The following is a 17,927-nucleotide window of genomic DNA, read 5'->3' on the forward strand; positions in this document are numbered from 1 at the left end:
AATACTTGGTAACTTGCTTTGTGTGTGGACTAGGAATTTTGCATGCACTTGTTTAATATACTAGAATGCTTTAGATAAGTCACTATACAATTTCTATTTCTGTTTGAAATATCTTCTCAAATATGTAAAAATCTGCTTATGGAAACATACAGTATGTGAATGCAGTTCCTCTTTTTTTTGGTGTTTATGCTAACTGTGTTTGTTGCAATCCTGTCTGTAGACTGCAGTACTTTCTTAGGTAGGATTACTGGCTCACAGAACAAACCACTGAAAGATTACAAGAACCATCAGTTAAAATTTTAATTATGTGCTCAACAGTAGTGTCAGATTCTGCCAGTTCAGGTTAAACCTGGTTCTCAAACAATGCTTTTATTGTTAATTTCAGAACTTCTGCAGATTGCTGGAATAAGTCCCCATGGTAATGCTTTAGGAGCATCAATGCAGCAACAAGTGAACCAGCAGATGCCTCAGGAGAAACGAGGAGGCGAAGTACTAGATTCAACCCATGACGACATAAAGCTTGAAAAAAGTAATATTTTGCTGCTTGGACCAACTGGGTCAGGTATGTAACTTAACACTTCCCTAGATTTTGAGTACTTTGGGAACAGAAGATAAAAATATTTTTATTATGTTACCAGTTGAGTGAATAAAACCATGGCATAGAATCATAGAAATGTAGGACTGGAAGGAGCCTCGATAGGTCATATAGTTCAGTCCCCTGTTCTGAGGCGGGATTTAATGTTGTCTAGATCATCCCTGACAGGTATCTGTCTAACCTCCAATGGTGGAGATTCCGCAGCCTCCTAAGGAAGTTCGCTCCAGTGCTTAAACACCCTTACAGTGAGGAAGTTTTTCCTAATGTCTAACGTAAATCTCCCTTGCTGCAATTTACGCCCATTACTTCTTGTCCTGTCCTAGGTGGATGAGGAGAACAATTTTTCACTCTCATCTTTATAGCAACCTTTGACATACTTGAAGACTATTATGTCCCCACCCTCAATCTTCTCTTCTCTTCACACTAAACAGATGCATTTTTTTCAATCTTTCCTCATAGGTTACGTTTTCTAGACCTTTAATCATTATTGTTGCTCTTCTTTGGACTTTCTCCAATTTGTCCACATCTTTCCTGAAGTATGGTGCCCAGAACTGGACACAGTGCTCCAGCTGAGGCCTTTTCAGTGCTAAGTAGAATGAAATAATTACTTCTTGTGTCTTGCTGACAACACTTCTGCTAATACATGCCTGCATGATGTTCGCTTTTTTTGCAACAGTATTACATTGTTGACTCATTTAGTTTGTCATCCACTATAAGCTCCAGATCCTTTTCTGCAGTACACCTTCCTAGGCAGTCATTTCCCATTTTATATTTATGCAGCTGATTATGCCTTTCTAAATATAATACTTTGCATTTGTCCTTATTGAATTTTATCCTATTTATTTCAGACCATTTCTCCAGCTTGTCAGGATCATTTCAAATTCTAATCTGGTCATCCAAAGCACTTGTTACCCCTCCTATCTTGGTATTGTTCCTAAACTTTATAAGTATACTCTCTATGCCATTATCCAAATAATTTTTGAAGATATTGACTAGAACCAGACCGAGGACAGATTTTGAGGTCCTGTTTTAAGAAATTTCAGTCTCCAGTGGCTCTTTTTTGCAGCTGGTTAATATCAGGAAAAACAGCAGGAAGTAGAAATGCTAAACTCCAGTCTTCGCTGTATAGTATGTTCTTATCCTAAACGACAAGAAATCTATATTGAAACATGCTGCATGTTGATGTTCACTTAAAAACAGATTGAAATTAACGTTTCCTCCATGGAATAAAGTTAGCATTTAATTCTGCACTTCAGACCTGGGTATTGCCAGCTTATATTACACCTCCCTCCTTTCCAGCTACCTGTCTGATCCAGTTTGCTCTCTGCCATACTTCAAATGCATACATTTTGATGATTTCTTTCAAGCACAGGACAATGTTGAGTGTAATCATTGGACTACAAGACAAAAGTACAATGCACAGTTTTTATATCCTGATAATGGTGCCTGCAAATCATATTTTCAAAGGTCTTCAAATCCAAGAAGACAGGTGACCATCTGGTGTTACCCACAGGTACCTCCGTACTGTGGAATGAGAGTGGCTCATCTTGGTCAAAAGTCAATTGTACTGCACGCTTCAGGCAGTTTTCCAGAACGATCATATAAATACCTTGCTAGAATCCATTATAGGAATCATACCTCAGCTACTAGAAGTGAAAAACAGCAGTTACTATAAAGACTGATAGCGTGGAAATAGAATAGTCTGGAATCAGGTAGGGAAGAAAAAAATCAAAGCGCACTCTGCGTGGATGAAATTCAGTATCAGGAAATTCTGTGTGCTCAGAAAATCAGTTCTTTAAACCCAATTTGTTGTAGGTGCTTTATTTTGCATGTCATAACCATATTTATTAATGTGTCTACTTGGAACCTGATCTTCAGAGATGTGGAATACCCAGTGCAGTCCGGTTGTATTGTGTAGATGTTCCCACCTCTTAGGAGCAGGTTATTGATGAATGTAGTGACTTAGGCCTGGTAAATGCTGGGAACTTACTTCAATATAGCTATGTCTCTCAGGGGTGTGAAAAATCCACAGCCCTGAGAGATGCAACCTAAGTTCCCCGTAAGCTGCATGGCCATGCAGCAGCCTATTTAGTGCTGAGCAAGTGCTCAAGGAACCCGCCTGGGGACTGGCGGGGGTAGCAGCGCATCCCCGGCCCCACCTGGCCCGGCCCGGACCTGCCGCGGACGGGTTGGGCGGGGTGGCCCGGCCCGGACCCAGCCGGCGCCAGACCTGATGGGGGAGGGGCACCTATCCTGCGGCCCCAGCCCCAGAGCTGCTGCAGCGGGAAGAGGCGCCTCCTCTCCCCCCCCCCGCCCCCACCAGCCCAGGTGCTGCTGCGGGGGAAGAGAGCTGGGGGGAGTCCTGTCTCCCCGCCAGAGCACCCTCCTGCACCACAAGTCCCTTATCCCCAGCCCCACCCCAGAGCCCGCACCCCCAGCTGGAGCCCTCTCTCTCCCACCCCCACCCTCTGCTCCAGCCTTGAGCCCCTCATCCCTGGCCTCACCCCCGAGCCCACACCCCCAGCCAGAGCCCCGGCCCTTAACGCCTCATCCCCGGCCCCACGCCAGAGTCCACATCCCCAGCTGGAGCCCTCACACTCCTGCACTCCAACCCTCTATCCGAGTCCTGAGCCCCTTCCCACGCTCCGAACCCTTTGGCACTACGCCCACCACATGAATTTTGTTATGGGCACCAATGTGACGGTCACGTGTCATACATCATCTCCATATTGGTGCCCGTAACAAAATTAATTCCATACATGGTTGGGAAAAATTAGAGGGAACGCTAGACGCAGCTATAGTAACCTAACCCCCAGTGTAGAACAGCACTAGAATTCTCCCATTGACCTAGCTACCATCTCTTGAGGAGGCGGATTACCTATGTTGACAGGAGAACGCTTCCCGTCAGTTTAGGTGGTGTCTGCACTGAAGTGCTACAACAGCGCAGTTGCAATGGTGCAGCATTTTAAGTGTTGTCAAGTCCTTAGTGTGAGTAATAGACATGCATGTCAGTCACTCCATAGGGAACTGACTTCCTGCTTGTTACCTTTTTGGTTCACTCATTTTAAGGCATCGCTCTTTTGATTTTAATTCACTCTAACACTAGAGGAAAAATAGTGCCCATGTGCATAGCTGTAATTGAAAAAATCTTTTAAACAACAAAATGCAGCTGCGAAGACAGTCTCTGTGATTCGTACCCCTAAAAGGCAGCTGCAATTGATGCATGGTATTTTATGACTCAGTGGTCCTGTACCCACCTGTGCTTAGCGTTGCTGGGAAGGGAGAAGAAGGCTGTTACTGAATCTTCCTTCATTACTCAGTTTTCTCCCCTTAATCCGTCATTAAAACCATGTTAAAAATATAACTGTTATGTAGCTAGAAAAAAATGTGTTCATAGTTTGCAGACTTCTCATGGTAAGCTCAAGATGATACGTCCTGGTTAGAAAAAGATGCCATTTCACCTTCTAAGCCACAGCTGTTGTTGGGTCTAAAAAGGAAAAATTATATTTCAGTTTTTAAAATATGTCACTGAATAAACAAATGAGGTTTGCACAGTGCCCTGAAAGTTAACAGATGAATGGCAATAACTTAACATTTCATTTATATGGCACACTGTTCCAATATTTAAACACACAAACTTGTGTTAACTGTAGTGTATGTATCATAGCAATCCTGAGCAAAGTAATAGATTGTCATTAAAATGTATGCAACTTGGCAGAATCAAAAGATGATAGCATACATTGTTTGATAAAGCTAGCTGACCCAGAAAACTTTTGTTGAATGAATATATGAACATTTTGGCTTCAATTTAGCTGTCTGATGATAAAGAATACCACACTAGTTATGTTCATTGAGGAAAAATGTTTTTGGTCTTCTGTACTGCCACAGAAGTAAATTATTAATATTACAGAACAAGTAGTAGGGTTTTTTTTTTTTTTTTTTTAATTTTTAGGTAAAACCCTGCTGGCTCAGACTCTAGCTAAATGCCTTGATGTACCTTTTGCTATCTGTGATTGTACTACCTTGACTCAAGCTGGCTATGTAGGTGAAGATATTGAATCTGTTGTTGCAAAACTACTGCAAGATGCCAACTACAGCGTTGAAAAAGCTCAACAAGGTAAACTTGAACTATGTGTTCTCTGATGTTTGTCCGCAAAATATGCATGACCCAATTAAATTCTGTAAGTTGGTGTCAAGAATCATTTTAATAATTTAGCATTCTTGGTACGTATACTTGACTCTTATTTGATTGATTGATAAGAATTTTCAAAACTTAATTTTTAAAATTAATTTACTATTATGAACAGGTATAACAAGTTATTCCTTTATACAGCAAGTTGCTTATGTAACATGAAGCATTCTGTAACATTGCTATAGTAATCTCTTCTTTTTAAGATGGCACTCTTCTCTGTGCATAGATGCTATTTGTAAGAGAAATATAATCTTCTCTAAATATATTCCTTCTGCTTTTAGGAATTGTTTTTCTGGATGAAGTAGATAAGATTGGCAGTGTGCCAGGCATTCATCAGTTACGGGATGTAGGAGGAGAAGGCGTCCAACAAGTAAGTATGCAGTTATTTTGATGTCAGCCTTGTAAATCAAATCGTTAAAGTACATGAAGTCTCTGATATTGTCTTGTCATGTTGCAGATATTGTATGTGTATAGATTCATATTTCATTAAATTCTAGGGTTAATCAAAAGCCCCTTATCCCCCATTCTCCTGTCCACCTCCCCAAAAACCCTCAGTGGAATTGTTTTATTAGAAATCATCCTTATCTGCTTTCAAGTATCAAGTTACATAAACTAAAAAACATGACGTGCAGTTTTTTCACTTTCTCCAAAACCCTTCATCACCGATGTCTCATGGAGAAATTTGAAAAACATTTTTAGAAACAATTCTTCTCATATGGGAGGTGGCATGTAGAAGATGAGCAATCTAGGTTTAGTTCCCATCTCTGCCCCTGACTGTTGATGTGGCCTTTGATAAAATTCTCAAGTACTCGAGACCTGTGGGCCAAGTCCTGCTTGTCATAATCAGGTGGTCAGTCTCATTGAATCAGGTGTGAGTAGGTTTACAGGATTTGATGTGCATTCTGTTCTAAAGCTATAATGTGGATTCTTTATTTACTGCTTTTACGTCTCTGTTTTTACTTAGGGCTTGTTAAAGTTACTAGAAGGTACAATAGTAAATGTTCCAGAAAAAAATTCCCGTAAGTTACGTGGAGAAACGGTTCAGGTTGATACAACAAATGTCCTCTTCGTAGCTTCTGGTGCCTTTAATGGTCTTGACAGAATCATCAGCAGGAGGAAAAATGAAAAGGTGAGAACACAGTTTTAGAATAGCTCTTTTTAGCTGTATTGAAAGAATGTATAGTGGCTCTTTTGCTAATGTATTTTTAAAACCCTCTAACTGCACCTAGAAAACTGAATTCTAGTGCTAAAAAGTTAATTGTGAAGGTGTTGTAACGTCCCTTAATTTTTAAAAATGGGATACCTATGTGAACCATTCCACTGGGGAGGTGTCCTACCATCACATTTCCTTAAAATGTATGATATGATACGCAGAAAGCTTGAAGCAGAGAGCAAGCATTGGAAACTGTCTCTCTCACGCACACACACTCTTTATATTTAATATTATATTTAATCCCCCTTATTTATCAGCAGTTGGAGACACACAGCTGCTCTTTTTTGGATGACATAATAAGCCTATGTAGAGCTATATTATTGGGTCAGTTTTCTATTTCCAGCAGATGTCTAAAGTTTTTACCCCAGCTTGCTGGGTATTTGTAAAGCTTTTTGGTGTAGTTTTTTATCAGAGGTTCATCTGTTTCACTTTGGAAGAGTACTTTTTATTGTTAGAGGGTACTCGTATCCCATAGCTACTTAGTACAAGGTATGTAATGTAATCATATTTTAATTTGTGAAAAGTATATATAATTCTTTCATGCCGTGTTAGTAGTCACTATTTGTTAGTGCCTTGCTGAGAGAACTAAATGTTACAACAGGTTTCTGTTGATTCATACAACATTAAAATTAAAGCTCTTTATACATACATTCTTGAAACAGTTAATTTGTAATTAAAGCTGATTGGTCATTTCTGTTTTAGTGCTGTCATTGGTGTATTTTAATATGCATATGCAACCAAATTTATATAAAGCAAGCATGTAACTGTAGCTCTTTCATGAACATGCAGTGTTTATTTTGCAGTATCTTGGTTTTGGCACGCCATCTAATTTGGGGAAAGGCAGAAGGGCTGCTGCAGCAGCTGACCTCGCTAACATAAGTGCGGAGTCCAATACACAGCAAGATAGTGAAGAAAAAGATCGCTTGTTGCGGCATGTGGAAGCCAGAGATCTTATTGAATTTGGCATGATTCCAGAATTTGTGGGACGTTTACCTGTGGTGGTTCCCCTGCATAGCCTGGATGAGAAAACACTTGTACGGATTCTTACTGAGCCACGAAATGCTGTGGTTCCTCAATACCAGGCATTATTCAGCATGGACAAGGTTCGATTTTTTTTGTCTTACTAATTGACATCCTTTTGGTATCCTTGTTATGGAATTCATGTTAAGGCTTTTTCAGTATAAAGATATACTGTCTGCTTTATGACTAAAGAAAATAAACTCATCTTATCAAAGCATGGTAAGTAATGGAAGTTGCATAAATCTCCACTCATTGGGAGAATCCCTATTCATTGCCTCAGTGACTACATTAGTTGCCAGTGCTTGGAAATTTTCAGGGATAAAGAGATTAGCAAGATCTTATTACATTTATTGGGCTTCTCTTAAGTAATCAAAAAACTATGAGAAATGTGTACAAATGTATTCTTTCTTTTCAATATCTTAAGAGCACTATATCGAATTTGGCCAACCGTGTATGCTGTAATTTCTTGTAAAATTGCTGAATTTTTAGAATATCTATCTTCAGTGTAGGAAAACATTGCCTGGTCTCACTAAAGATATAATGGAATTACTAGCATTATTCCATTAGCTAGATATTTTTGTGTTCTATTTTGGAAACAGGTTTCAAAGCTACTTTGATTTGAGTAGCTTATGGCTTGGGGAATGGGTTTTCTCCTAAGCTGCTATGCCTCCACTATTTGCTTTCTCGGAAATAGGCCTTTTAATCGTAGTCTTCCCCTCAGAAGTGTTAAAGTATGAGATGCTTGAAATTCTTTCTAGAAACTGCAAAAGTTCCAAGGCACGTGCTAAATTTCACTAAATCAGCTTGCCTTTATAGTAGCTTATTTCCTTCACTCCCCATCCCCACATTTGTTTGTTGTCTAGTTAGATTGTAAACCCTTTGCAGGGACATTGTCTTCATACCTGTCTCTATAAAGCACCTGGTGTATTGGTACTATGGAAAAAATAATAATCTGGCCTTTTTCTAACATGTATTATAACCTGTTAGTGCCTAATTCAAGAGCCTGATCTATACTAGAAAATTTTACATTGTTTGATGCTCCTGCAGCATTTGTAGAACACTGATCACACCCATAGAAGCCTCCAATGTTCTTCCCACACTTTTTAGACCAGATTCTTTCAGAAGATTTAATAACTAGTTACAACTTAATTGGTTCAGTCTGAACCAGTTTAGTGCCACTGTGGATGAAGACAAGTTGAAACAGTTCAACTCGTCCTCCCACTACAGTCCAAGCGTGCACAAGTGGTCTTGCGAAATCTCCCTGAATGGGCAGAGGGCTTTGCGATGGAAATGTTTTAGGACAGCACTGGTGTGTGGTTGCAAGGCAAAACTTAAAAGTAATTGTCTTAAAATTAAATGGCTTCTAGGGAAACATTTTAACTGGTTTGTACTTAAATTCAATGGTTCTGTTACAAGTGTTTGGATCTGTAGTGTAGACAAGAGGCCAGTAGTAAATACACCGGTGCAGAACTAAGCAAATGGCCTTCATAACCCATTATTCATCATTATTGCTTTGTGTTGAATGCATCCTAGTCTCAATATGCAGCCATATTGAAATGGTAGGAGAAAACATACTGTAATTGCAACTGAAAAGCAGATAACTGAAGATTTTTATCTATAATACAAACAAACTGAAAATTATCTGCAAACCATAATTTATTCCATTCATGACAAGTCAGCCCTCTAAATTAGGTGCAGATTTGTCCCATGTTTTTTTAATACACACTAGCATTAGTATGTATATAGTTGTGGTTTTCCTGTTGCTTTACTTGCGCAGTTCAAAGAACCTGTCCAAAAGAAAACTTTAAAAAAAAACAAAAAAAGCCCTGAAAGGTGGGAGGTGCAAGAGCAGAAGATGACAAAATCATTAAAGAGCTTCTGTTAACGTCTGTTCTATGGTGAATACGTTGTTTGGGTAAAATTTCCAAAAGACAAATTAGAAGTGCTACTTAATGAACTAGCTATTCAATAATATTTTTATCAAATTATTTTGCAAAATATATTTATTGTTAAATGAAAGATGGGTAAACCGTGGATTTAGGAAAGTTACAAATGAAATATTTAACAAAGTGTAATGTATTCTTATGTATGTAGTGTGAATTGACTGTGACTGAGGATGCATTGAAGGCTATAGCCAGACTGGCGCTAGACAGAAAGACTGGTGCAAGAGGTCTTCGATCTATAATGGTAAGTGTGCAGCCTTTTTAAGGGGGTATTATCGGCCTCAGTAGGTGTAGATAATGTATTTTGAATGTAAGTATTCTTCTTGCCAAGGCAACTTCTGCTAAAAAAGGATCTCTAGGCGGGATATTAAGATCTACAAAGTAAATTTCTTCCTAATGACAATAGCTAGTCAGATTTCTTCCAGTACGGTATCCACTATTATGAAGTGACTTTCAGAACTACTTTTGTGCAAAGCATTGTATACGTTCTTTTTTTACTTCTTCTCTTTACTCATAGGAAAAGTTATTGCTGGAGCCCATGTTTGAAGTACCCAATTCTGACATTGTATGTGTGGAGGTTGACAAAGAAGTTGTGGATGGCAAAAAAGAACCAGGATACATTAGGTAACATAGGAATTGCAATTCCAAACCAGACTAACCAGTCTAGACAGTTGTCCTAATACCTGTCAGTCATCCGGTGCCCCATACAAATGTTTTGTTTTTGTTTTTTTAGATAAAATAAAGTTCTACACACATACCTGTTCCAAAAATAATCTTCCGACTTTGTGGATATCATACATAGTTGGTAGATATAGGGCACTTAATGCATGTTCTGTACTAGTGATTTTGGATTTTTTTTATTACTGTTACGTATTAAATCTAAATGTATTACATTCTGTTTTTAACTCTTCCCAGTGTGTGTTTCTTTAGAAACAGAGGGGAAAAAGTGCATGATGAGTACATTATGAATATATCACTAAGGCTATTTCAGTGAATGGTAGTGTCATATTTGCTGAAAAGAAAAAAATTCTGTGCTCTGTGAGGGCCCCAGGACACTGGAGCTTGCTCTCCCTTCCTTGGTTGGAAATAGCTGAATTTGATGATCTAGGCATGTTGCCAAATACATCTGTCTGATAATATTTTTGAGATGGCAGAGGGTATGCTTGCCACAGGGATGAAGGGAATGGGATAAAAAGGTGTTCCTGCAGATAGATGTCTGGTTGGCTGAGTTCCTGTTGAAATTACTACTTTAATTCTGCTGGGATTTAATGGTTTTATTAGATCTTGGATTTTTTTTTCCCCAATCTAAATAAATAGCAGATGATGTGGAGAGGGGAGAGACAGTTTTGTGTTTTAACATATAGGACTGGGAGTCGGGGTTCCTGTTTCTGGCAAGATTCCTTGTGTGATGTTTAGGAAGCTGCATAGCCTCTCTGTGCACTGGAGATGTAACATACAGCACTGGTAGAGTTCCCCCTGGCTGGACACTTATCAGGCTGCTGTACTCAGCCTCTCACACTGGACCCATGTGTTCTTAAGCTTTCCGGGGTCTCTGTAGGCATCAGCACTGTTTCTCTCCTTGGCCTCTTGACTCATTTCCTGTGCACAAGCACTAGAAATGGGACCATGTGGCCAAGTAGCCCTAGGCCCGGTATCCCGTCTTCCAATAGAAGCTAATGCCAGATGCTTCAGAGGGAATGAACAGAACAGGGCAATTATTACACGATCCATCCCTGTCGTCTAGTCATAACATCTAGCAGTTGGAGGCTTATGGACACCCAGAGCACTGGATTGCATCCCTGACCATCTTGACTAATAGCCACTGATGGACCTATCCTCCATGAACTTATCTAATTTTTTTAAACCAGTTATAGTTTTAGCTTTCACAACATCCCCTAGCAATGAGTTCCACAGTCTGACTGTATGTTGTGTGAAGAAGTACTTCCTGTTTTTCATTTTAAAACTGATGCCTATTAATTTCATTGGGTGACTCCTGGTTCTTGTGTTATGTGAAGGGGTAAATAAAACTTCCTTATTCACTTTCTCCACACCAGTCATGATTTTATAAACCTCTATCATATCCCATCTCAGTTGTTTCTTTTCCAAGCTAAATAGTCCTAATCTTTCCTCAGATGGAAGCTGTTCCATACCTGTAATCACTTTTGTTGCCCTTCTCTCTACTTTTTCCTTTTCTGATGCATCTTTTTTGTATTTTTCCATTTCTTAGTACAGCCAGAACTGCATGCAGTGTTCAGGTATAGGCATACCATGGATTTATATAGTGGCATTATGATATTTACTGTCTTATTATCTATCCCTTTCCTAATGGTTCCTAACCACTTAGGTTAGCTTTTTTGACTGCCGCTGCATATTGAGCAGATGTTTGCACATTATGGTAGCCACGATTATTCCAAGATCTTTCTTGAGTGGTAATAGCTAATTTAGACCCCATCATTTTATATGTGTAGTTGGGATTATGTTTTGCAGTATGCGTAACTTTCCAACATCAACACTAAATTTCATCTGCTATTTTGTTGCCCAATCATCCAGTTTTGTGAGATCCCTTTGTAATTCTTCACAGTCTGCTTTGGACTTAACAATCTTGAGTAATTTTGTATCATCTGCAAACTTTGTCACCTCACTGTTTACCCCTTTTTCCAGGTCATTTATGAATATGTTGAACAGCACTAGCCCCAGTACAGATCTCTGGGGACCCTGCTATTTACCTTTCTCCACTCTAAAAACTGACCATTTATTCCTACCCTTTGTTTCCTATCTTTTAACCAGTTACTGATCCATGAGAGGACCTTCCCTCTCATCCCATGACTGCTTACTTTGCTTAAGAGCCTTTGGTGAGGGACCTTGTCAAAGGCTTTCTGAAAGTCCAAGTTCACTGTATCCACAGCATTACTCTTGTCCACATGTTTGTTGACCCCTTCTAAGAATTCTAATAGATTGGTGAGGTATGATTTTCTTTTATAAAAGGAGCGTTGACTCTTCCCCAACAAATTGTGTTCATCTATGTGTCTGATAATTGTTCTTTACTACTTTAGATTAAATCCTAGAAAAAACCTTCCTAACTGTAAGAACAGTAGGACAACAGAACAGACTGCCTAGGGAGGTTGTGAAAGCTCCTTTGCTGGAGGCTTTCGAAAGGAGGCTGGATAGCCATCTATCTTGGATGATTTAGACACAATAAATCCTGCATCTTGGCAGGGAGTTAGACTAGATGACCCTTGCAGTCCCTTCTAACCCTGTGATTCTCTAGTTTCAACCAATTTGCCTGGTACTGAAGTCAGGCTTATTGGCCTGTAATTGCCAGGATCATCTCTGGGGCCTTTCTTAAAAATTGGCATCACATTAGCTGTCCTTCCAGTCATCTGATACAGAAGCTGATTTAAGTAAAAGGCTACATACCACAGTTGTTAGTCCTACAATTTCATATTTGAGTTCCTTCAGAATTCTTGGGTGAATACTATGTGGTCCTGGTGACATATTACTGTTTAACTTATCAATTTATTATTAACTATTAACACCTTAATTTGGGATAGTTCCTCAGATTTCACACTCCCTAAAAAGAATGTGTCAGGTGTGGGAATATCCTTCACATCCTGTGCAGTGAAGAATTCATTTAACTTTTCCACAATGGCTTAAGCACATTCTTCTCCAGAGTTCCACCTGGAAGGTACTGTGGTTTTACAGGTCACCTCTTCAGGGACATGTGAGAAAAAACAGACACTCTCCCAGGCTTTATAAGGGTTTCTAAACACAATTACTTTTTACTTGGGTAGAATGAGAGACACACTTCTAGACATTATAACCTGTATGCTGTCCCCTGTTTCAGTTTCCTCACCGCTCTAGAGCATTCTCTGGTCTTAGGACAAAGTTTCTGGGGTGCCCAGTATTCTTCTGCACATGGCTTCTCAAAATCATGGAGTGTCTGTCTCTCTGCCTGCCCCCTCTAATGCAGCTAGCTTCCTCCATCCTCAGTAGATCCAGCAGTAAAACAGCTCCCTGTTACAAAGGCATGCCCCTCTCTCCTGTCCAATGCTTTGTCCAAAAGCCTTTCCCTTGGTTCTATGAGAATCCTTTTTAAACCCCTGCTTTGTCACCCCTGCCCCTTTGTCTCGTTTGGTGATTTTTCCACCTTCCCCTCCCTGCAGAGAAGTTCAGGGAACTGTTCCTCTGAGCTCCAGCCAACCTATTGTCCCAATGGGTTCCCGCCTGAATAGGCAACCCATTACAATTTAACAACTCAGCACCATCCCTGAGCTAGAAGGTACACGACACAGCACCTGCCAACTGGTGGCTGACTCACTACACCAGCAGTTCCTGAACTGTGGGATTTGAAGTTGCGCTATCAGCTGATGGGGCGCAGAAATCCCTAGTATGCAGAGGATGCCATTTTGCTTCACACAGCATGGCCTTGCATGCATGATCATGTGTGAGGTCATGCTCTTCAAAATGGCATCCTCCATGCTGTCTGGAGTCCCATGGGGAAATATTTCACTGAAGTGGTGTCATGCCAGCAAAAAGTGTGGAGCCCTCTGCTGAACACATTAGAGCATTTCATATCATCAACCGGCAGTCATAAGTTGTACGTAGACAGATTCCCAAAAACATCACAGGAGACAATACTATTATTTATCAAGTCAGTATTCGGGCTTAATTCTGAGGAGCTCAGTCTGCAGGTAGAGAGGGGATTGTTGAAGCGCGAAGTGTTATCTTCAGTAATACTTGCGCTAAGTGTTAGGAAGTGCACTGCAAAATAACTGGGAGCCTGCAGTGTTTATTGGAAAGTTAAACTTTACCCTGTTTATTTCTGATCATTTAATTTGTGATAAAGAATGTAAATAATTTTTCCTTTTCAAGAAAGTAAATAAGGTTTAATCAGTGAATTACCTTCCCAAGAGACATTTGAGACCAGTATTTAAAGCAGCACACATGCCATATCCAACTTGAAACGATGCTTTCTGGAATACCTGTTTTGTTTTGTTTTTTTTAAATTGTAGGGCTCCGACTAAAGATACTTCTGAAGAAGAGTATGACTCAGGAGTTGAAGAGGAAGGCTGGCCTCGTCAAGCAGATGCTGCAAACAATTAAATAGTGTCAATGTTCTCCTGCATATAGTGTGTTTGGTTATTTTTAAGATCATTATCTGGCATTACAGTCTGATACTGAAGGCATTGGATCTATCCTGGATATAATACATGGTCAAAAAAGTTAAAATATTTTTTTAAAAAATCAGATCATGTATTGTAACATCACATTTGATTTATTCAGTGGACATTATATGGACTTCAGTAGCATAACGTTCAAATATAAATTGTACATTACGTTTTGTTCAGTTTTTAAATAAATGTGCTTTAACAAACAATTCTAGAAAGCAAAGACGGTGTTGCTTAAACGATGCAGGTGTCGCAAATAGTTACATTTTACAATAATGTTACTCTACAAATGGGAAAACAAGTTTAATATAAAATAGAGGATAAGCAAACTTAATTTTGCATATATTTCATTCGGGTTAAGTTCATTCACTGTAAATGTCAGTGTTAGATTTATGTCCATTTGGAACCCAGATGGATGCTGGAGAGACTTGTTACATTTGTCATGAAAAATTCCCTAGAAACTAGATTTTGAAAAAAATCAGATGTGTTTTATTACTTTTTAATGCAGCTTTGCTCAAATGTAACACTAACTTGTTACAATAATTGGCTGCAGTACCAAATGTCATATCATTATTTACTTACCTTAGCATCACATGTACGTTTTAATGGATCCTTTAGAATACTGTGAAAGCAAGTGGAACCAGAAGTCTGAATTTCTTTTGGAAGGAAACAATTTACAGGAAGTAGTAGACCATGTGCATTTAAACTTTTAAAATGGCCTAAAAATTTAAATATTAATGTTCTATATAGTACATTTTGTTTAAAGTATTGGAACATGATATCATGCATCAGTTTTTTGATGCCAGATATTTGCCCACCTATCTTCTTATAACATTAAGAGTTGAAAGAAAGTAAAGTGAATGTATAGTATTTTTGATGTAATCAGTAGAGACTGTTCACGTGACAGTGCTTTTTTTTTTTTAAGTTACATGCTTAAATGCTGCATCTTGTGGTTTTTTTCTTGGTTTTAGACTTTCAGCAAAGCAAAAAAAGCCCTAACTTTGTTTTACACTCTAATTAAATTGATCCTTTAGGAAAACATTTGTAAAACACTAAGGGACTTGTATCTTTTTGATTATTTCAGAAATTAAAATCTATGCTGACAACTTCGCTGTTTTGTTCTTCCTAGCAATATGTGGCTCTAAGTTATACTGACTTTTTTGTTAAGTTTTGAGTCAAGCTAGTTAATTTAATTAAAACACCCCTACTGTTTTTAGGCTAGAAATACAGTGAATGTTTTAGATCAGAACAGGTACTGTTCTATTGGCCCACGCCTTCATTTCTTCACTCGTAGTTCAGAATTAACATGGTTTAAGTCAGTCAGGTAATACATACATGGTTGTATAGAATGGGACACAATAAATAGAGATTTAATCAGATGCAACAGAATTTCTGTTGCAATTTCTGTTTTTCTTCTAGTTAAACTACCCAGTAATGAGAAAAGGAGTACTTGTGGCACCTTAGAGACTAACCAATTTATTTGAGCATGAGCTTTCGTGAGCCACAGCTCACTTCATCAGCTAAGGTGCCACAAGTACTCCTTTTCTTTTTGCGAATACAGACTAACACGGCTGTTCCTCTGGTACCCAGTAATGGTTCAGGAAAGGCTGCTCTCAGGGTTCAGGATACTTCCAGGAGAAGCAATGGTAGATTATAATATAGACTTATCTGACAGTTTTGGTAACTTTAACCTCATTTTCCTTTTTGTAGAATGAAAATTCAAATTTTAATTCTGTTAATTCTTTTTTTAAATGATTGAGAAATGTTTTAGTGAAAATAATTAAACAACTTAGTTTAATGTGTAATCAAGAAATGTTTTTAAACAAATGCAGTAGAACTACAATTTGTACTTCAAAAATAGGTTTGGCATTTGAATAAAACAAAGCAAATATTCATGAATTACAGATTTCGGTAGATGAAATATGAGACTTAAGTAATGGCACATAAATGATTACGCATTCTGGGAAATGTTTTGAGTTATGTTCAGGATCCTTATTAAAAAGCTGAATTAAGTTATATACAGTATTTACATATTGAGCTTTCACAGTTGTGAGTCCACTTACATATTTTTAGACAATTTTGAATCTATGTAGTAGAATAATGGTTCTTTGGGAGTTATGCAAGCTAATCACAACTATTTTCATAGTCTTAAAATTTAAAGGTACATATAACAAAAGTACAATAAAAAAGCAAAGTAGCTGTAACTTGGGGAAATGAAATCTGTTTAATATAAATTGCCTTCGGTTATCCCCATTATTATTGCCAGGTAAATGCTTCTTCTACTAACTGTTTAATTAAAAAGTTACCTAATTATAATAGGTTCTTAAGGGCCACCCTCTTGCATCTTCATGCTCATTTGAAATCTTGTTCTCAAGTTGATATAGTGGGGAGTGAGCCTTTTTAGAGCTGCCTTCTGTATAGTCAGTTACAGTCAGTAATTGCCTTACTGAAATGCTTGCTCTATTATCTCTTCGGATACTACTGAGCCAAGAGAAATGTCAGACTTAAATGAAATGCTGTGTCCAGAATAGCAATAAAAAGGCTAGAATGACGGTATAAGTGAAGATCAGTGCTTTTTTTTTTTGAAACGCATCAAACCAATATTTGTGATGGAAAGAGGGAAGAAGAGTTTTACATGTGTATACATCTCCATTGAGAAAGTACATTGTATTAGCAGTTGTGGCAGTTATCTGTGTCAATTCCTTGCACTGTGATGGAATGAGTTGCATAATGGACCCCACCAAAGGTCTAGGAGAAGAGGTTGGATTTGGCTTTTTGCAAAGAGTTTTACAAATTTGACTATTTGTTCATTACTCTGGGGCCACAAATGTGTGAGGGGAAATTCTAGGAACCAGCTGGAGAAGACTTTCAGCAGGCTTCAAAAACGTTTCAAACTAAAGCAAACCGGTTCTGCACTGTTGTGGATCGAGAAACTGAAAAGGTTCAATTAGACCCTCACCTCACTGTTTCATTTAGTACTGTCTGTGCAATCACAGCTTCACTGCTCCTGGACACTGAGCTGGGGATGGGGTTTATGGGAATGGAATAGATATCCATACTCTGCAGCTGAAAGGATTTAGAATAGCAGGAGTGTGGCTGGGCCAGGCAAACCTACAGCAGAGCAGTTCTTCAACGGCCAGTTTGGCTAGAATGAACATATTGAAGCAGCTGGGAGTAGACTGGTACACTATAACAAGTTTTTGATCACTTCTCTGAAGCAAACAAGGCCATACTAGTAGCTAATCGTGTCAACACATGTATTTTTCTGACTTGGCTATATTAAATGTCTTGTAACAGTCAAATACTACATAATGTTTTGTAATTACTTCTGTTGTGCATTAATTCTGCTCCTTCTTGTGACGTTCTACTGTTGCCTGCTGCATCTGTGCACATGCAATAGTCTGATCATTGCACTCTGTTAGGTCAGGGGAAGAGAATTTGCACTCAAGCAGCTGGCATTGCAGATGTATTGAGGCCAGCTGTGTAGCCCCACTTGACCATTGTGATTCTAGTTGGCCAACTCCAAGGTGGAGTCAATTAAGGCAATGCCATATACTTGGGCCCCTACCAAATTCACAGTCCATTCTGGTCAATTTAATAGCCATAGGAGTTGGAAATTAGTCAATTACATGTTTTCAGATGTTTACATCTGAAAACTCATTGGTGGTGTAACCTGGGGGTCCTGATGCAAAAGAAAGTCATGAAGGAGGAGGGTTGCAAAGCGGTTGTGTGTGGGGGGCAGGATTGCCACCTTCACTTCTGTACTGAAGGCAGCAGCACTGGAGCCTCTGGCAGT

General features: G+C 38.9%; 1 protein-coding gene and 1 long non-coding RNA gene across 3 annotated transcripts in view; one reads left to right on the top strand and one right to left on the bottom strand.

The window, feature by feature from the left end:
* Positions 1-15,237, top strand: part of CLPX (caseinolytic mitochondrial matrix peptidase chaperone subunit X) — a 32,720-nt gene extending 17,483 nt beyond the window's left edge. For both annotated transcript variants that reach the window (XM_048866725.2, XM_048866726.2), the window contains 8 exons: positions 386-562; positions 4,548-4,712; positions 5,069-5,157; positions 5,752-5,916; positions 6,804-7,103; positions 9,115-9,207; positions 9,481-9,587; positions 13,976-15,237. In XM_048866725.2, the coding sequence (XP_048722682.1) occupies positions 386-562; positions 4,548-4,712; positions 5,069-5,157; positions 5,752-5,916; positions 6,804-7,103; positions 9,115-9,207; positions 9,481-9,587; positions 13,976-14,066 (1,187 nt within the window). In that variant the 3' untranslated portion in view covers positions 14,067-15,237. The remainder of the gene's footprint in view (positions 1-385; positions 563-4,547; positions 4,713-5,068; positions 5,158-5,751; positions 5,917-6,803; positions 7,104-9,114; positions 9,208-9,480; positions 9,588-13,975) is intronic.
* On the bottom strand, positions 283-13,979 carry LOC125643678 (uncharacterized). The gene is made up of 3 exons (XR_007358782.2): positions 13,866-13,979; positions 3,853-4,082; positions 283-1,736 (listed from the first exon to the last, which is right to left on the bottom strand). It is a non-coding gene; the product is annotated as an uncharacterized LOC125643678 (long non-coding RNA).
* Positions 15,238-17,927: the final 2,690 nt, after the last annotated feature.

This window comes from Caretta caretta, chromosome 10 (genome assembly GCF_965140235.1).
Source record: "Caretta caretta isolate rCarCar2 chromosome 10, rCarCar1.hap1, whole genome shotgun sequence".
In the NCBI taxonomy this organism is placed as follows: Eukaryota; Metazoa; Chordata; order Testudines; family Cheloniidae; genus Caretta; species Caretta caretta.